At 48.6% G+C, this 20,661-nt stretch overlaps 2 protein-coding genes across 20 annotated transcripts; both read left to right on the top strand.

Moving 5' to 3' along the window:
• Positions 1–2,068: 2,068 nt before the first annotated feature.
• Positions 2,069–12,549, top strand: LOC109875673 (protein sprouty homolog 3). The gene is made up of 2 exons (XM_020468091.2): positions 2,069–2,840; positions 11,410–12,549. The coding sequence occupies exon 2, from the start codon at positions 11,499–11,501 to the stop codon at positions 12,453–12,455; it is 957 nt and encodes a 318-aa protein (XP_020323680.1). The 5' UTR covers positions 2,069–2,840; positions 11,410–11,498; the 3' UTR covers positions 12,456–12,549.
• Positions 12,550–13,125: 576 nt separating this feature from the next.
• On the top strand, positions 13,126–20,327 carry LOC116358119 (uncharacterized). 19 transcript variants are annotated; one of them, XM_031807997.1, is made up of 5 exons: positions 14,304–14,389; positions 14,791–14,886; positions 14,952–15,145; positions 15,212–15,341; positions 15,415–20,327. In XM_031807997.1, exons 1-5 carry the CDS (start codon positions 14,306–14,308, stop codon positions 15,880–15,882), a joined length of 972 nt encoding a protein of 323 aa, XP_031663857.1. In that variant the 5' UTR covers positions 14,304–14,305; the 3' UTR covers positions 15,883–20,327. The 19 variants fall into 19 exon arrangements, with proteins under 19 accessions (XP_031663852.1, XP_031663861.1, XP_031663862.1 ...); XM_031807996.1 differs by having other exon boundaries at positions 14,952–15,341; positions 15,415–15,568; positions 15,635–20,327; XM_031808005.1 differs by having other exon boundaries at positions 14,952–15,341; positions 15,415–15,617; positions 15,652–20,327.
• Positions 20,328–20,661: the final 334 nt, after the last annotated feature.

Here is a 20,661-nt window from a genome sequence, read left to right as displayed (position 1 = left end):
TCTCCATCCCTCCATCTCTCTATCCCTCCATCCACTCCTCTATACTCTCTATCCCTCCATCCACTCCTCTATACCCTCTATCCCTCCATCCACTCCTCTATACCCTCTATCCCTCCATCCACTCCTCTATACCCTCTATCCCTCCATCCACTCCTCTATACCATCTATCCCTCCATCCACTCCTCTATACCCTCTATCCCTCCATCTCTCTATGCCTCCATCCACTCCTCTATACCCTCTATCCCTCCATCCACTCCTCTATACCCTCTATCCCTCCATCCACTCCTCTATACCCTCTATCCCTCCATCCACTCCTCTATACCCTCTATCCCTCCATCCACTCCTCTATACCATCTATCCCTCCATCCACTCCTCTATACCCTCTATCCCTCCATCCACTCCTCTATACCCTCTATCCCTCCTCCACCCCACAGTCCTCTCTACTCTCCATCATTCAATCCTTCAAACCTTCATTTGTCTTTATGCCCTCCATCCCTCTATGACTTTTCCAACTCCCCCTCTTTCTCATTGGGCATTCCTGCAAGATGACCAACCTGCCTCCTTTTCTATCCTTTCTCTCCTCCTCGCTTCCCCCCTTTCTTTCCCTCACACGCCATGCACAAACACACACACACACACACACACACACACACACACACACACACACACACACACACACACACACACACACACACACACACACACACACACATACACACACACACACACACACACACACACACACACACACACACACACACACACACACCCTCCTCTCTGCACTCCTCTCAGGTATTTCCCCCAGATGGAAGCAGTGCTGTTTGTTCCTGTGACATTAGAACCCTGAGCAGTGTATGGTTACCATGGAGATGACTGTGTAGGGATGTGTGGATGTATATACTGTATGCATACTGTCTATATGGAAGACAACAGTCAGCCATAGAGAACCTGCTGAGTAAGGCAGATGGCCAGCGGAACGGAAGGGTCTGAAATATACATTTTGACTGCAAAAATATATATATGATCAATATTGACATTGACCGTTATTATCATTACCTAGAGTGCTGCTGACAAGGCTTTCCAGAATGACACCGGACGTTATCAAATACTGAAGTTTTCAAAATAAAGCAACTTAGAGCAACCATTTTGTCTTGAGGGTGTTTTAGGCTCTCGGGGCAGTGTCTGTGGGTGAGAGGACTCAGAGAGGCACAGAACCAATGACGTCTTGTAGAGTGGCACAGAACCAATGACATCTTGTATAAAGGTTGAGTGACAGCTTTGTGACAGGAGTGTCTGACCTGTGTGTCTTATGAGGGCTTTTGATAGTTCCTGTGGCTCCCCAACACCACTAACCTCTCTCTTTCCTGCTCACTCTCTTTCTCTCACTCTCTCTCTCTCTTCCCCTCTCTCCCTCCCTCTCCCTCCCTATCTCTCTCTCTCTCTCTCTCTCTCTCTCTCTCTCTCTCTCTCTCTCTCTCTCTCTCTCTCTCTCTCTCTCTCTCTCTTTCTCTTCCTCTCTCTAATACGGTCAGCCTAGTGAGGCTTTTTATGACTTAACCCCACTCAGTGCATTCCCCTCCAACCTCCTTATTTTCCTTTTTCTCCCTTGCTCACCCCTTGCTCACCCCTTGCTCACTCCTTGCTCACTCCTTGCCCACCCCTTGCTCACCCCTTGCCCACCCCTTGCCCACCCCTTGCCCACCCCTTGCTCACCCCTTGCTCACCCCTTGCCCACCCCTTGCTCATCGCATGCTCTTTTGGTCTCCCCTCTCTGTCTTCCTCGCTGTCTCCCTTTTTCTCCCACTCTCACTTCCTCTGTCTTTTCTCTCCCTCTCTTTTCTCTCTCTTTCTTGTGCTCACTCTCCCTTTTTCTCCCCTTCTCTATGTTATCTCTCTCTCTCTCTCTCTCTCTCTTTCGACAGGCTCTGCTCATAGACTCATATGGAACAGTACCTGAGGGAGAACAAATGAGAGATTCAGTTTCAGCCTGATGATGCCACTTAGCCATTAACTATCTGCAGCAAACATGTAACCTCCACGCTGAACAGAAGCCTCCCCTGCTTCCCTCTACCATTCATGTCCAACCCCCTCCCGTCCTCCCTCCCTCCATCTCTCCCTCTCTCTCTGTGTCTCTCATGCACTCACTTACACACACTCTCAGCTCGCAGCGAATGAGAGGATAAACGCACAGACAGGAAGGACTGACCCGAGAGAGTTAGAGTGAGAGACAGAGCTAGAGAGAGAGAGAGAGGGAGCAAGAGAGCAAGGGGGAGAGGAACAGAGAGAGTGAGAGAGACTATCCAGCATTCAGTCTTTATGCTTTCAGCGAGAGGAGAGAGAAACTACAGAGCCATACTACTGCAATCTCCCTGACTGCTGGGATATTGGAACTCCTTCACTTTTATTTGTTAACTTTTTTCACAAGCTTTCCTTATTTTTTAAGATTACAATTATTTGTTAATTCTGAAGCGGAGGACCTGGCTGTTACTTTTTCTTGTGTTCTCTGGGATATTTCTCACGACACTCTGCCCTCTGGTCTCCACACTGTGGACCAGAGACCTCTCTGCCCCTGCTGTGCCCCTGACAAGGCATTGTCGAACGGCTGCTTGTCATTTGGGCAATTGGTTGATTGTCGTCAGGGCTGGGTTGTTGCTTCTTCATCTTTGCGGGGAATGACCCTAGGAGGCGTGGGATTGGTTGCACTCCAGGGACGCTCCTGAAAAGACTGTGGAGGGGACTCAAGGCGCTGTGGCCCCACGGAACTGAGAGAGCCGCCCCTCCCCCTCATCAATCCCAAGACGCCCCATTTCACTGCAGCATGGATCTCCCCCCATTTAGAGGTAGGTACAAAACAACCCCCCTCCCAAAATACTGTACCAACCCACCCATCTCTATTTTATGAGAAAAACACTAAAAGCAGGTGATCAAAGAGCTTTTACCAGACTCTTACATGTATTCTTTATATTAAATGTAACTCTGTGTTGAAGTGGCCTACTTTCTGTAGGTTCTTTGCTATCCCTACTGTTTAAAGCTTTATATTGCTGGGATAGTGGTGTGGTTTGGTGTGTTTAACTGGGAGAGTGGTGTGGTGTGGTGTGGTGTGTCTAACTGGGAGAGTGGTGTGTTGTGTCTAACTGGTAGAGTGGTGTGGTGTGGTTTGGTCCGGTATGTTGTGTAACTGGTTAATTTTGCTGTGTCTAACTGGGAGAGTGGTTTGGTGTGGTGTGTCTAACTGGGAGAGTGGTTTGGTGTGCTGTGTCTAACTGGGAGAGTGGTTTGGTGTGTTTAACTGATGTGGTGTGTGTAAGTGGGATGGTGTGTAAACTGTAACTGGGATAGTTTAGTGTTGTGTGTTTAACTGGTGTGGTGTGTGTGTGTGTGTGTAAGTGGGATAGGGACATGTGGGGTTGCCATTGATTGTTCTCAAGGTCGGATACTGTATGTCAATACCCATCTCCGCTGTGCCTGACTGGAGGGGTGGATGGATGAACGAGGGATAGAGGGATGGCATGAGTGGAGAGGGTTTTTTCTAACACCAGGCCAGAGGAGTGGCTGTTTGAAAGAATACTCTTGTGGAAAGTATTGAATTTGACAATTATGTATAAGTTTGGTTGTAAAATGCATACATATGTATCTCTTCATGTTCCAAGGTTTAATGTTTGGAAATAGGGGCTGATATAAGCGAAATACGTACATACAAAATTATTAGGTCGATTTAAATAACTAATACGCTTTTAAGAATCTGCAAATTGAGTTTGATTTTTGTTTCTGCCTATTTTATAATGTTGCTGAAAACATCATTTTTTTAGAGAAGTGAAGTATCATAAGTGTGTGTATAAGTTGTGAGAGAGAGAGGATGTTGCGTGGCATGACTGGTATTACTGTTTGGAACCATTGGCCCACAGTGGAAAGGGGAAATCACTCACTGTGTCAGACAGGGTGATGTGAGGGGTGACTTATCTTTCTTACTCCTACTTACACAAGATGGTGGGTTACACACATACATACATGCATGTGGACGCACACACACGCACAAACGCATGGTTTCTCTCTATGCCTCAACTCCTTCGGTCTTTCTTATCTCTTACTGTCTCCAACTACTTCCAGTCTCTCCCACATTCCACGTTTTGTTCACGTTCACTATCTGCTACTTTATCTTTATTAGTATCACCCTCTCTCTCTCTCTCTCTCTCTCTCTCTCTCACTCACTCACTCACTCTCTCTCGCTCTCTCTCGCTCTCGCTCTCTCTCTTTCTCGCTCTCGCTCTCTCTCTGACGTGGTCTTCCTATCTCTCTGTGTGCCTCCCTCCCTCTCACCTCCCTTTCTCTCTCTCCCTCTCTCTCCTGCCCGGACTTGCTGGTCTGCAGTGTCTATTTCAGTCCTTCCTGGGGGTCGGATTCGGGCACATCCGGAATCTCATACAGTTTATTGTCATTCAATCCTGCTGCACTCCCGGAGGGGCCAGAGGGTGGCCCCTGGGTCCCGCTGCCTGACAGCTCACGCACAGTGGAACCAGACACACACACACAGACACACACACACAGGCAGACAAATAGCAAGGGCCCCCATTCAAATGTAGGTGGGTTGTTTTCGTGTCTGCGACCCATCAAGTGCCAACCCAAATGAAGGCCTCAACTGCAAATATGCAAATCTGGAGGGGAGGAACGAAAGAGGGAGAGGGAGAAGCTGTGTGTGTGTGTGTGTGTGTGTGTGTGTGTGTGTGTGTGTGTGTGTGTGTGTGTGTGTGTGTGTGTGTGTGTGTGTGTGTGTGTGTGTGTGAGAAGAGAGAGAGAGAGAGGATTGGAAAATGGATATATCTAATGACATATTCCCTGTAGGAAGCTGTGGGCTGAGAGGAGGAGGGGAGAGAAGAGAAGAGAGACGAGGAAGCGAGAAGAGGAGAGAAAGGAGGGGGGGAAGAGAAGAGATGAGGGGAGAGAAGGAGGAGGGGAGCGAGGAGAGGATAGATGAGGGGAGAGAAGAAGAGAACTGTTCCACTGTTATCAGCAATACCATCAGATCAGATCGGAGTATAAAGAGAGGAGGGCCAGGGGAGGGCCAAGGGAGGGCCAGGGGAGGGCCAGGGGAGGGCCAAGGGAGGGCCAGGGCGACGGGCAAAAATAGCTCAACATCATGTTGTCATCTGCCATGCCACCCTCAGCCATTCACATCACCATGAACACCATGATACCACACTGGTCCAGCAGTCGAACCAGTATTTTGACTCACTGTGTGTGGGGGCTTTGTGTGTGTGTGAGAGACACACAGTAAATGAACACTAGGCCATCACTCTCTCTTTCTGTTTTGCACTCCAGATGTTGCTTTGGAGTCCCTCTCCCTCCCTCTCTAACTGAGCTGAGCTGAGAGGAGCAGGGTCCTATGTGGCGATTGTTGTGAGTAATATGTGCTGTGCAGCTCTCTCTAGTCCTCATCCTGTTCCTGCCACAGATTGGATTACTGTGCCAGGGAGGGCAGGGGAGCAGGGGAGCAGGGGAGCAGGCCCTGGCTGCAGAGAGAGAGCCCCAGGGCAGAGCAGCGAGGCAGGGCTAACTCACCACTGATACTCCCCTAGCGCACGGCCCTGTCTTCAGGTTACCTCTGACGGCAGACTGGCCCAGTAAACATCAGCCCTGAGCTCTCTCGCTTATCCTCTCTCTCTCTCTCTCTAAATACACTGAGTGCACAAAACATAAAGAACACCTTCCTAATATTGAGTTGAACCCATTTTGCCATCAGAACAGCCTCAATTCATCTGGGCATGGACTCTACAAGGTGTCAAAAGCATTCCACAGGGACGCTGGCCCATGTTGACTCCAATGCTTCCCACAGTTGTGTCAAGTTGGCTGGATGTTCTTTGGGTGATGGACCATTGTTGATACACACAGGAAACTGTTGAGAGTGAAAGACCCAGCAGCGTTGCAGTTCTTGACACAAACCAATATGCTTAAAAATACTTATTTAAACTGTCTCCTCCCCTCATCTACACTGATTGAAGTGGATTTAACAAGAGACATCAATAAGGGACCATACCTTTCACCTGGATTCCACTGCTCAGTCTATCTCATGGAAATAGTTTTGTACAGAAGGTATATGTATATACAGTATCTCCCTTGCTTTCTTTCTCACTTTCTCATTCCCATTTGCCCTCTTGCTTACCGTCCCCCTCACTCTCTTTCTCTCTCTCTCTGTTCTGTGCCTTGCTCTCTCCCTCACTACTCTCTCTCTTTCTCTCTCTCTGTTCTGTGCCTTGCTCTCTCCCTCACTACTCTCTCTCTTTCTCTCTCTCTCTGTTCTGTGCCTTGCTCTCTCCCTCACTACTCTCTCTTTCTCTCTCTCTGTTCTGTGCCTTGCTCTCTCCCTCACTACTCTCTCTCTAGTCATGTAATTGTTTCACTCTCTTCTTTCTCAATCCCCTTGTCTTTTTTACTCTCCTTTGTTTCTCTCTCTCTCTCTCTCTCTCTCTCTCTTTATCTGACTCTTTCTCTCTCTCTATCTATCCTGCATCCCCTGTATCGATGTGCCTCCTGCCCAGACCTGAAAGGCGAAGTCTTGAATTCCTTCTCCTAATTATTATTATTATTATTTTATTTTTTTACATCTGAGGGCCTGAAAGTTGTGTGAGGGGCACACACAGAACGACAGAGTAAGGAGGAGGTGAAGGGATGAACAGATGAGCGAGAGGGAGGAGTGTGAATGCTGTTGATATCATGGAAGGAGTGAGTGTTGTGTCCCTCTGGGTTTGCATCCGACCCAGATGAAAAAAGCAGGAGCAGACACATAAAACAGACCTCCCAGAGCCAGGCAGATACAGCAGGCAGAAATAACTCAGCCAAGTATAGGAGAGGAGCCATGTCTTGGCTAGATGCTGTATTGTAGAAACAGATCTGGGCTGTTCTACCTTTCCTCATGTTGCTGTATCTATGCTTTCTCACTATGTACTGACACCATGTGCCCCAGCTGCCCTAACCCTAACCCTAACCCCAGCCCCTGCCCTAACCCTAACCCTAACCCTAACCCCAGCCCCTACCCTAACCCTAACCCTAACCCCAGCCCCTAATCCTAACCCTAACCCTGATCCTAACCCCATCCCTTTCCCTAACCCTAACCCCAGCCCCTAACCCTAACCCTAACCCCAGCCCTAACCCTAATCCTAACCCCAACCCTAACCCTAACCCCAACCCCAACTCTAACCCTAACCCAAGCCCCTAACCCTAACCCCCTGCCCTAACCCTAACCCCTTCCCTAACCCTAACCCCAGCCCCTTCCCTAACCCTAACCCCAACCCCAACCCCTGCCCCTGCCCTAACCCCAGTCCTGTCCCTAACCCTAACCCCAACCCCTGCCCTAACCCCAGTCCTGTCCCCAACCCCTGCCCTAACCCCAGTCCTGTCCCTAACCCCAACCCCAACCCCAGCCCCTGCCTTAACCCCAGTCCTGTCCCTAACCCCAACCCCTGCCCTAACCCTAACCCCTTCCCTAATCCCAACCCCAACCCCTGCCCTAACCCCAACCCCTGCCCTAACCCCAGCCCCTGTCGTTATCCCAGTCCCTGCCTTATAACCCCCTTCCCTAACCCCCTGCTCTATCCCCAGCCACTGTACTGAGCCTGGCCCCAATACGCTGCTCCTGCCACAATCCTATTCCCCATCGACATCCCCACCCACAGCCTGTGAGTGTCAGTTATCGATCCTCTGGCATCCACACTGGTTAGATGAGAGAAGGGGATGAACATGGCTGGCTGCATTCTCTCTTACATCTCACTTTACAGAGCAGTCGGCCTGCTCAGCTGGTGGCGTTAGGGTGGGACGGAGCCTGGTGGGTAGGTGGAGGGGGAGAGGGAAGGATTCTGGGTAGTGGGAGTTGACTTCCCAAACATGGTTTCCAGGGCAACAGCTCCCACAAGGACAGGGCTTCCGACCCCTTAAGTGGGGGGAAAGAACAGCCAAGGATTCTAATGCTGCTCCAAATGCAACATGTAAGCATTGCCGTACTGAATGAGTCAATAGTATTCACGCACAGCTGTCGCTCTCAGAAAGCATATCTGTTCTGTTATAAAGTGTTATAAATGTGTAATGCAGAAACAAATGAAACAGTAAAATGGAAAGTTTAACACTTGAGATAAAATGTCTGTGTGATTGACATTGTTGCAGATGCTCCTATCCAGAGCGACTTACAGTAGTGAGTGCATACATTTTCATACTTGTTCATACTGGTCGCCCGTGGGAATCAAACCTGGTGTTGGAAGTGCCATGCTCTACCAACTGAGCCACACGGGACTGTGTGTGATCAGAGCAGATTGAGTCATGTATCCAACAGGAAGTAAAGCAGATGTCAGTCTAGAGCAACAACAGGGCTAGCCCATCTTACTCCTCAGGGGATACTCCCCTGGCTGCAAGGTTTGGTTCCAACCCAACTATAATACACCTTATGCTAATCAGCTGCTCCTCAGGACTCTGATTAGCCCTAGAGTCAGGTGAGTTATAGTAGGGTTGGAACAAAAGCCTGCACTCTATCCTCTTGTGACGCAGACCTAGACCGGTTTATGAGATCTGTGAGGAGACCAAGACCAGCTGAAATGTTTTTAGTTGTATTTTATCGGGAGTGGTCCAAGCCAGAGAAGGGCCCATCTCTTGCTCAGCGGTGAAGGGCTTGGTCACACGTTTATAGCCTGAACCCTGCCCTGGTCCGGACGACTCTACATGATGAGGTCATGGAAAGAGTCAAGCAGCCGGCTTCTCTTAACAATTAGATGGTCTGATAGCTGTGTAGTGGATGGGTGCTGCTTCATTTGAAGTGGTTACTCTGAAGGACTTCCCTTCCCTCCTCCATCTAATTTGGAAATGCATTCTGAGCTTCCGGCCTTATCTTCACTGTATGGCTGCGGGGGGGTGGTGTGTCTGGGAGTGTGTAGATATATATGTGTATCTCTGCACTTTTGTGTGTCTGTCTCAGTCTATCGACGTGTGTCTGTCTCAGTCTATCTACGTGTGTCTGTCTCAGTCTATCTACGTGTGTCTGTCTCAGTGTGTGAAGACATGTGTACGTGTAATCTGTCTTTGTCTACAGTATGTGTGTGTGAGGTTGGATTTTATCGTACCTTTTGCGAGAGCATTGTTGCCAGAAATTCTGACGGCAGATCCCCGGAAGGCTGGTTCATGTACAATATATACATTCTGTGGGCTGCCACAATTTTTTTTTTTTTTTTTTAAAATAAGTTCATAAGTACAAAGTATTTAATAATTTTACATTGGAAACTGTAAAAATTTGCACCAACCTCTCATCCCATTCCACCACCCCCACCTATCCAACATGTCTCCATCAACCACATCCAACCGCCCTTCACTCTGCTATTCTTAATGGCTGTTTCTGACTATGGATTTCCGTTCCTGGCTATGTCCGTCCGTCCTTCCATCCCTCCATCTGTCCTCTCCCGTCTCTCTCCTCCATCTAATCTGTTTCTGACTATGGATTTCCGTTCCTGGCTATGTCCGTCCGTCCTTCCATCCCTCCATCTGTCCTCTCCCGTCTCTCTCCTCCATCTAATCTGTTTCTGACTATGGATTTCCGTTCCTGGCTATGTCCGTCCGTCCTTCCATCCCTCCATCTGTCCTCTCCCGTCTCTCTCCTCCATCTAATCTGTTTCTGACTATGGATTTCCGTTCCTGGCTATGTCCGTCCGTCCTTCCATCCCTCCATCTGTCCTCTCCCGTCTCTCTCCTCCATCTAATCTGTTTCTGACTATGGATTTCCGTTCCTGGCTATGTCCGTCCGTCCTTCCATCCCTCCATCTGTCCTCTCCCGTCTCTCTCCTCCATCTAATCTGCTCATCTGGCTTTCTGCTTTAAATGCTTCTCCATTTGGCCTGATTACTCTGATTACGCTCCTGTCTCCCTCCCTCCCTCTCTCTTTGTCTGTCTCTCTCTCTCTCTCTCTTTGTTTGTCTCATTCTCTGCGAGGGCTTGCTGGCCTCTCACAGGGAAATGAAGGGAACTATCCCCTCAGGCCATTTGGCACGGGTGCAACAAGAGGAGAGGAGGAAAAGGACCTAAAAATCAGAACCAGATGTATCAGGGTATCGAATAAAGCACGTAACAGCCTGTTGAACACATAACAGAAGATTCTGCTGCATCTGTTGTCGTTAGGATTTGTAGCAGATATTCAGAGGGTATTTTTGTAGGTGCAACATCATCTTTACTAAAACTCACATACTGTATTATTCAAATAAAATATGAAAAACGTTATTGTCCACAGAATGTGGAGTCGTTCCCTGCTACATTATGTCCCTGTGATGAAACAAGCCAATGTGTTTCTGTGTTAATCCCAGGATACTAATGTTTTCCATCTACATTCCAATATCCACGTTGTTCTAGTTTGTGGAGGATAAGGCTGAAACAAAAGGCAATTTCTCTCTCCCTTCCACACCCCAGATTGGGTTACTACAATGACAACCTAGGACCTTGGTGACACTCATAGCAACTAACACACTGCAACGTTTTCCCCAATTCATCTCTGTATATCTTCAGATAGGCGGACGGACAGGCAGGCGGATCCAATGCCCTTCCTTTCTTCAGAGTTAGTGTGTGAGTGAGTGGGTGTGAGTGGGTGTGAGTGTGTGTGTGTGGGTGTGAGTGGGTGTGTGAGTGAGTGTGAGTATGGCTGAGTTTACAGAGAGGCTGAGTTTACACACCCAGCCCAATTCTGATCTTTTTTCACTAATTTGACTTTTGACCAATCACATCAGATCTTTTTTAGGGCTGATGTGATTGGTCAAAGACCTATTAGTGAAATAAATATCAGAATTGGGCTACGTATCTCAATGCAGCCAGAGAGTGAGCTGTGTAGGGGAACAGATGCTAAATTACAGGCCAGACTAATTACTTTATCTCTTTGGCCCTGCTTGGATAATAATAGTTATACTCTCAGCACTAGAGAATTTCAAAATCAAATCAAACTTTAATTGCCCCATGCGCCAAATACAACAAGTGTAGACTTTACAGTGAAATGCTGACTTACAAGCCCTTAACCAACAGTGCAGTTCAATGTTCATAATGATGTTGATAATATTGCCTATGTGGATATTGGGTCTATTTGTGTCCAGTTTAAATAACTCAGTCACGTTGCTCGGGTCAGGTCTGCTGAACTGCAGTATAGGTTCACTCTACTGCATGTACACTTTTACCAAACATGGGAAGTGGAATATTGAAGCTGTCTGCATAAATTAGTTGTGAGAAAGTGAAAAGTACATTGACTTCCGGCTTTCCAGATGTGTTGTAAGTGGTAAAGAGTAAGGAAGAGTGATGAGCTGTTTGATGTGGTTTCTTTTAGGGGTAAAGAGGTGTGAGTTTCCTTAACGTGTTCTGGGATGAAATGTAACAGTTCTAAAATGTCTATCTCTCCTTCTGTTCCAGGTCTCTCTGATGTGCCGTGAGAGGTGTGACTCCCCCGTCCCTGCCCCAGTCCCGACCCCATCCCCTTCCCTCGTGCCCCTCCTTCAAGGATGGACCCTCCCCCGGGTCGTGGCCCTGCCCCAGTCAGGATGGACCTGGATGGGCTGGACCTCCAGCAGGTGCCTGTCCTCTCCCTGGACCAGATTCGCTCCATCCGGGCCAGCAATGACTATGTGGAACGCCCCGTGGCCCTGGACCACACCTCACATTCTGGCTTCTTTTACACCCACGACGACCGCTACCCCATCACCCATGGGTACCCCCCTCAAGGTTACCTTCATGGTTACTCTCAGGGGTACCCGTCCCACGCCCCTCTCCCCCGGAGCCAGAGCCAGCAGCAACACGCCCACCTGACCCATCTGAGTCGCTCCAGTACAGCCAGCTCAGCCATGTCCCGGACCAGCGCTGCCTCCGACCAGAGACTCCTGGCGGGTCTGACGCCCTCCCACTCTGGCCTGGCCTCAGTGGTGCGCTCCCAGCCTAAAGGAGAACTCAAGCCTGAGGCTTCCCAAGGTAAAGGCCTGGAGGAGGGAGAGGACCTGGGCTTGCACCTGTTTATCTGTGAGCGCTGTGGGAGGTGTAAGTGTCAGGAGTGCTGCGCTCCGCGGAGCCTGCCGTCCTACTGGGTCTGTAGGCAGCGCTGCCTCTGCTCTGCTCAGAGTGCTGTGGAGTACGGCACCTGTCTGTGCTGCGTTAAGGGCCTGTTCTACCACTGTTCCGCTCAGGATGACGAGGACAACTGTGCCGACCGGCCCTGTGCTTGCACGCCCGCCCACGCCTGCGCTCGCTGGGGTACCATTGGCCTTCTGGCGCTGTGCCTGCCCTGTCTCTGCTGCTACCCACCTGCCAGACTGTGCCTCGCCCTGTGCCAGCAGGCCCACGACCGAGCCACCCGCCCCGGCTGCCGCTGCAGCAACACCAACACCGTGTGCCGCAAGATCTCCACCTCCAACCCCAACCCCGGGCACGCCCCCTTCCGCAGCAAGTCCCTGGAGAAGCCTGTATGACAGTGGTGCATCTGGAGTCAGTCGTCGCCTGGACAACACAGTCTTTGACAACATTGCCATGACAATGCAATCGCCCCGCCCAGCCCGTCGTGATCTACCTACTGTGACCTTTCACCTTCTTCTTCTTTTCCTCCTGCCTGAAGAGAAATGACCAAAAGCCTTACTGTACTTTACTGTGACTGTATTGTACGTGTGGAAACTCGAGACGAAACCTGAAACCGCCTGGTGCTTTTTGCTGAACTGACTGCCAAACCTTACTGTGTTACTGTGTGGGCATATGTCTCTACCTTCCCCTTACTGTGTTACTGTGTGGGCATATGTCTCTACCTTCCCCTTACTGTGTTACTGTGTGGGCATATGTCTCTACCTTCCCCTTACTGTGTTACTGTGTGGGCATATGTCTCTACCTTCCCCTTACTGTGTTACTGTGTGGGCATATGTCTCTACCTTCCCCTTACTGTGTTACTGTGTGGGCATATGTCTCTACCTTCCCCTTACTGTGTTACTGTGTGGGCATATGTCTCTACCTTCCCCTTACTGTGTTACTGTGTGGGCATATGTCTCTACCTTCCCCTTACTGTGTTACTGTGTGGGCATATGTCTCTACCTTCCCCTTACTGTGTTACTGTGTGGGCATATGTCTCTACCTTCCCCTTACTGTGTGGGCATATGTCTCTACCTTCCCCTTACTGTGTTACTGTGTGGGCATACTGTCTCTACCTTCCCCTTACTGTGTTACTGTGTGGGCATATGTCTCTACCTTCCCCTTACTGTGTTACTGTGTGGGCATATGTCTCTACCTTCCCCTTACTGTGTTACTGTGTGGGCATATGTCTCTACCTTCCCCTTACTGTGTGGGCATATGTCTCTACCTTCCCCTTACTGTGTTACTGTGTGGGCATATGTCTCTACCTTCCCCTTACTGTGTTACTGTGTGGGCATACTGTCTCTACCTTCCCCTTACTGTGTTACTGTGTGGGCATATGTCTCTACCTTCCCCTTACTGTGTTACTGTGTGGGCATACTGTCTCTACCTTCCCCTTACTGTGTTACTGTGTGGGCATATGTCTCTACCTTCCCCTTACTGTGTGGGCATACTGTCTCTACCTTCCCCTTACTGTGTTACTGTGTGGGCATATGTCTCTACCTTCCCCTTACTGTGTTACTGTGTGGGCATACTGTCTCTACCTTCCCCTTACTGTGTGGGCATACTGTCTCTACCTTCCCCTTACTGTGTGGGCATATGTCTCTACCTTCCCCTTACTGTGTTACTGTGTGGGCATACTGTCTCTACCTTCCCCTTACTGTGTGGGCATACTGTCTCTACCTTCCCCTTACTGTGTGGGCATACTGTCTCTACCTTCCCCTTACTGTGTTACCGTGTGGGCATACTGTCTCTACCTTCCCCTTACTGTGTGGGCATACTGTCTCTACCTTCCCCTTACTGTGTGGGCATATGTCTCTACCTTCCCCTTACTGTGTTACTGTGTGGGCATACTGTCTCTACCTTCCCCTTACTGTGTGGGCATATGTCTCTACCTTCCCCTTACTGTGTTACTGTGTGGGCATATGTCTCTACCTTCCCCTTACTGTGTTACTGTGTGGGCATATGTCTCTACCTTCCCCTTACTGTGTTACTGTGTGGACATATGTCTCTACCTTCCCCTTACTGTGTTACTGTGTGGGCATATGTCTCTACCTTCCCCTTACTGTGTTACTGTGTGGGCATATGTCTCTACCTTCCCCTTACTGTGTTTACTGTGTGGGCATATGTCTCTACCTTCCCCTTACTGTGTTACTGTGTGGGCATATGTCTCTACCTTCCCCTTACTGTGTTACTGTGTGGGCATATGTCTCTACCTTCCCCTTACTGTGTTACTGTGTGGGCATACTGTCTCTACCTTCCCCTTACTGTGTTACTGTGTGGGCATACTGTCTCTACCTTCCCCTTACTGTGTTACTGTGTGGGCATATGTCTCTACCTTCCCCTTACTGTGTTACTGTGTGGGCATACTGTCTCTACCTTCCCCTTACTGTGTTACTGTGTGGGCATACTGTCTCTACCTTCCCCTTACTGTGTTACTGTGTGGGCATATGTCTCTACCTTCCCCTTACTGTGTTACTGTGTGGGTCATACTACTGTCTCTACCGCCTTACTGTGTTACTGTGTGGGCATACTGTCTCTACCTTCCCCTTACTGTGTTACTGTGTGGGGCATACTGTCTCTACCTTCCCCTTACTGTGTTACTGTGTGGGCATACTGTCTCTACCTTCCCCTTACTGTGTGGGCATACTGTCTCTACCTTTCCCTTACTGTGTTACTGTGTGGGCATATGTCTCTACCTTCCCCTTACTGTGTTACTGTGTGGGCATATGTCTCTACCTTCCCCTTACTGTGTGGGCATACTGTCTCTACCTTCCCCTTACTGTGTTACTGTGTGGGCATACTGTCTCTACCTTTCCCTTACTGTGTGGGCATGCAGTCTCTACCTTTCCTTACTGTGTGGGCATACTGTCTCTACCTTCCCCTTACTGTGTTACTGTGTGGGCATATGTCTCTACCTTCCCCTTACTGTGTTACTGTGTGGGCATATGTCTCTACCTTCCCCTTACTGTGTGGGCATACTGTCTCTACCTTCCCCTTACTGTGTTACTGTGTGGGCATATGTCTCTACCTTCCCCTTACTGTGTGGGCATACTGTCTCTACCTTTCCCTTACTGTGTGGGCATACTGTCTCTACCTTCCCCTTACTGTATTACTGTGTGGGCATATGTCTCTACCTTCCCCTTACTGTGTGGGCATACTGTCTCTACCTTCCCCTTACTGTGTTACTGTGTGGGCATATGTCTCTACCTTCCCCTTACTGTGTTACTGTGTGGGCATATGTCTCTACCTTCCCCTTACTGTGTGGGCATACTGTCTCTACCTTCCCCTTACTGTGTTACTGTGTGGGCATATGTCTCTACCTTCCCCTTACTGTGTGGGCATACTGTCTCTACCTTTCCCTTACTGTGTGGGCATACTGTCTCTACCTTCCCCTTACTGTGTGGGCATGCAGTCTCTACCTTCCCCTTACTGTGTGGGCATATGTCTCTACCTTCCCCTTACTGTGTGGGCATACTGTCTCTACCTTTCCCTTACTGTGTTACTGTGTGGGCATACTGTCTCTACCTTCCCCTTACTGTGTGGGCATACTGTCTCTACCTTTCCCTTACTGTGTTACTGTGTGGGCATATGTCTCTACCTTCCCCTTACTGTGTGGGCATACTGTCTCTACCTTTCCCTTACTGTGTGGGCATGCAGTCTCTACCTTCCCCTTACTGTGTGGGCCACTCTACTGTAGATAGTACTGTGGCTATTCTCTGTGTGCGCCTGCCTGGCCGACCAGACCGTTACTCAACAGACCAACCTCACTGTGCTGTGTGATGGGCTGGGGGTTGCTCTGTTAGACTTTACCTATTTCTTTATTGGACTTCCTCTTCAGTGAGGTAGAGCGATAGAGAGAGAGACACAGGTAGAGAGGTAGAGAGAGAGACACAGGTAGAGAGGTAGAGAGAGAGTGAGGTAGAGCGATAGAGACACAGGTAGAGAGGTAGAGAGAGAGTGAGGTAGAGCGATAGAGAGAGACACAGGTAGAGAGGTAGAGAGAGAGTGAGGTAGAGAGATAGAGAGAGACACAGGTAGAGAGGTAGAGAGAGAGTGAGGTAGAGCGATAGAGAGAGACACAGGTAGAGAGGTAGAGAGAGTGAGGTAGAGCGATAGAGAGAGAAACAGGTAGAGAGGTAGAGAGAGAGTGAGGTAGAGAGAGCGGACCATGTGTTACATGTGAGTACAGTGAGCAAGCTACTAGTACAAATCCTAACACGGCCATTAAATAAAAGGGGTCTCTAGCAAATGTGTATTCCAGGCATGACAGAGACAGAGACAGGGTGGTCTACAGGGAGTCTACAGGTGTGGGCCTCCTTCCCTCCCCTCCCTCTCTGAAGATGCATCCTGGAGCCGACAGACTGAATGGACATACAAGATGTGGCAACGAGCGGCCATGGCAGACATTTTGTCTGAGGCTGATGCAAAGACCCTTTCCTAATGGTGGATCAATTACACAAACTCTGAAACACAAACATGTATTACTGTTTGACACACCAAAAAGGGACCATGATGTACCCGGAGAATCTAAAGTGATTAAGCTCATTTAATATGGAAAGCACTGTGAGATATAGAGGTGAATTGTCTGTAGTGTTGCCCAGCTGTCTAACTAACAGACTAACCTGGGGGGCCTCCCTTATGACCAGGCAGTGTGTGTGTGTGTGTGTGTGCGCGCACGTGTGTGTGTGTCTGTGTGTGTGTGTGTGCTTGCTTGCTTGCACGAGCATGTGTATGTGCACAAATCTTTGTGTGTAAGTGTGTGTTCTTACCTGTGTATGTACAGTATACACTATATATATATACAAAGTATGTGGACAACACTTCAAATATGTGGATTTGGCTATTTCAGGCACACCCGTTGCTGACAGGTGTGTATAATGGAGCACACAGCCATGCAATCTCCATAGAGAAACATTGGCAGTAGAATGGCCTTACTGAAGAGCTCAGTGACTTTCAACATTGGATGCCACCTTTCCAACATGCCAGTTTGTAACATTTTTGCCCAACTACAGCTGCCCTGGTCAACTGTAAGTCCTGTTATTGTGAAGTGGAAAAGTCTAGGAGCAACAACGGCTCAGCCGCAAAGTGGTAGGCCACACAAGCTCACAGAACAGGACCGTCAAGTGCTGAAGCACGTAGCGCATAAAAAAGTGTCTGTCCTCGGTTGCAACACTCACTACCAAGTTCCAAACTGCTTCTGGAACAAGAACTGTTCATTAGGAACTTATGAAGTGGGTTTCCATGGCCGAGCAGCCGCACACAAGCCTAAGATCACCATGCGCAATGCCAAGAGTTGGTTGGAGTGGTGTAAAGCTTGCCGCCATTGTACTCTGGAACAGTGGAATGCGTTCTCTGGAATGATGAATCACGCTTCTCATCTGTCAGTCTGATGGACGAATGTGGTTTGGCGCATTCCAGGAGAACGCTACCTGTCCCAATGCATAGTGCCAACTGTGAAGTTTGGTAGAGGAGGAATAATGGTCTGGGGCTGATTTTCATGGTTTGAGCCCCTTAGTTCCAGTGAAGGGAAATCATAACGCTACAGCATACAATGACATTCTAGATGATTCTGTGCTTCCAACTTTGTGGCAACAGTTTGGCGAAGGTCCTTTCCTGGTTCAGTATGACAATGCCCTCCATGCACAAAGCGAGGTCCATACATAAATGGTTTGTCGAGATCGTGTGGAAGAACTTGACTGGCCTGCACAGAGCCCTGACCTCAACCCCAATGAACACCTTTGGGATTAATTAAAATTCCGACTGCTAGCCAGGCCTAATCACCCAACTTCAGTACCCGACCTCACTAATGCTCTTGTGTCTGAATGGAAGGAAGTCCCTGCATGGGGGACCATCTCCATATTAATGCCCATGATTTTGAATGAAATATTCGACGAGCAGGTAGTCACATACTTTTGGTCATGTAGTGTATGTGTGAGTATGTGTGTGTGGGTGTCCCCTCCTGTGTTAGTGTGTGTCGGGCCTGTGTATGTTTGCTGTCAGCAGAAGCCTCCTGTTTTATTTTTAGGTTTCCTCTCCGCGGCAGGCTGACGCCAGACTTCCCTGACCCCTCACCGCCTGTCTCTCTCCTCCTCACCTCCCCTGCCTGTACCCATCCCTCAGCCTCCCCTAACCCATTCCTTCCTCCCCTCTCCTCTATTCCTCCCTCCATCCTGATAGCGTTGCTGTCTACCGTGCACCAAAGAGATGGAGCTACCCCAAACTCCCAATACAGAGGGATATCATAGGGCATGGACAGTAAGCCAGATAAGGCTTAGGAAAGGGAGCCAGATAAGAAATGTTACCTCCGTTATAGATCCTTACCACTGCGGCCACAACACATTATGCATTTTGCATGGTCAGGGCTTTCCTCTTCTTGACAGATTCCTCTGGCCAGTTTGATCAACCTCAGGCAAGTCCTCCCCCCGACCCCACTGGGGGGTGGAGGGGGGCTAGCTAACACCTTCCAGCATCACATCTTAGCACCCCTTCCCTCCCAGTTACATTCCTACTAACTGTATGGACTAAGTAACGGTGTCAGTGTGCTTCAGGTTGGCAGTTCAGCAGGTCAAACTGAACAAGTGCGCTCACATACTCTATTAGAAGACCATCACTTGATAAATGAGAAAGAAGCAGCAATAGTACTGTTTGTCCATTCTGAGACGCTGTAGCCAGAATACACAAACAATCCTTACTGTTGTCCAATCACCAATGAAGAGGCCTAGACTTCGGGTACCGATTTCTGCTTGTCTCGAGAAAAAGTTTAGTGTGCCCGAACAACCGATAATACCCTTGCCGAAGACCAAAACGAACAAAAACATCAAAAAATGTTGTCATAATATATTCAGTCACTATTCCAAACTGTTTCAGCTGGGAAGCATGCAGACGCTTAATAGGTTCCAGTCCTCCTTCTCTGAGAGTTGATCATCTCTGAGAGGAGGCAATTAGCTGTTTGATAGCTTCTAATGGGGAAGGAGGGAGGGATGGAGGTGAATGGAGGAAAGTCGAGTGTGGGAGAGAGCTGTGGAAGTGGAGAATGGAGGAAAGAAAAGGAAGGGAAGGAGGAGGTTGTGGACAGGGTGACTGTCCGTTAGAAGGACTGATGTTGGAGTGAGTGAAGCTGTGGGAGTGAGGTCATACCATTCCAACATTGGGAGATGAAGAACAGGCGAGGAGGGACTGAGGGACTGAGGGACTTAGTCTGGGGGGGTCTGGTTGTCTTCTGTACTGATATCCAAACCGGATGTGAAAAGTAACACGCTGTGTCAAGTGTGTGTGTGTGTGTGTGATTGTATGTGCGTGCACGTGTGTGCTTGTATTCACCTATGAACACACACACTCATCCTATTTGTTGAAGTTACTTTGCTATATTTTTATATGTACATACAGACTGTTATTGTATACATGTATGTATTGTATTCCTCTTTGTATTATGATTGATGTTGCTATGATTATTTTCTATTATAGTGAACATTTACCTTGAGTCACAGACCTGGTCAATACTTCTAACAATTCTTCTAGAGGTTTTGCACTGTGGAGGAGAAGTTCATTTACTATGTGCCACACCTTTTATGATGTACCTCAACTTCACTATTTGCTCCGTGATTCATTTCACAAATACACACACACAAACACAAATACACACGCAAACAAATACACACCCATACACTTCATGGCCAATGTGTAAGGCCCAGGTGTATGTCCTCTCCTCTACAGTCCTTCCCCTGAAGAGCTCTATCTCCCAGGTGGTCAGGTGTGGAGGGGAAGGGCTCCGTGTGTAGGTAGGTACTGTACTATACATGCATTTCTGCAGGATAACAACCAACCAACCCTCTCGGGTGCTGTATGCAGGCTACAAGTTAACCACTAAACTTCCCCATGTTGTATTAGTAAGTATTGCTTTGGTACAATTGGCATCTTGTATGTTGTAAAATCATTTAAGGAGAATATATGGACATATATATACATATATATATATATAGAAATCTATCTAAATGAATATATTATATATATTAAATATACATTTCACACTTATTTTTTTCCGTTGCTGATATTACCGATGCGTCACAGATATTTATTTAATGGTTGCGATGAGAGAAAAGTATTTATTTGACTGCGGAAGTTGCGAGGATGATATTTTAGGCTTTTTGGTTTGGTTTCTCTTGGAGTGGTGTGGTGGCTGCAGCCCTCATGGCTAAAGATAACCAATAAAAGGTGTTTCCAAACGGCCTGTGTCTGGCTGCCTCTTCTCTGGTGTGTGTGTGTGTGTGTGCGTGTGTGGCTGTTTGCATCACTGTGTGTTTGTGTGTTAGTGAGATGCTCATAGTGTGTTAACCCTAGTGTTGTAGACTGTCAGGTTTGATGACCAGAGTAGTCACGTCCATATCCCGTTAGTCAAAAAGACTGGTGAGGCCTTTCCTTGCCCTGCCCATTTGCAATGCAGAAAATGTGTGTGTGTGTGTGTGTGTGTGTGTGTGTGTGTGTGTGTGTGTGTGTGTGTGTGTGTGTGTGTGTGTGTGTGTGTGTGTGTGTGTGTGTGTGTGTGTGTGTGTGTGTGTGTGT

Source organism: Oncorhynchus kisutch, linkage group LG28 (assembly GCF_002021735.2).
Source record: "Oncorhynchus kisutch isolate 150728-3 linkage group LG28, Okis_V2, whole genome shotgun sequence".
Taxonomy (NCBI): domain Eukaryota; kingdom Metazoa; phylum Chordata; class Actinopteri; order Salmoniformes; family Salmonidae; genus Oncorhynchus; species Oncorhynchus kisutch.
The sequence above is the reverse complement of the archived record's forward strand: the minus strand, read 5'-3'. Positions and strand labels throughout refer to the sequence as shown.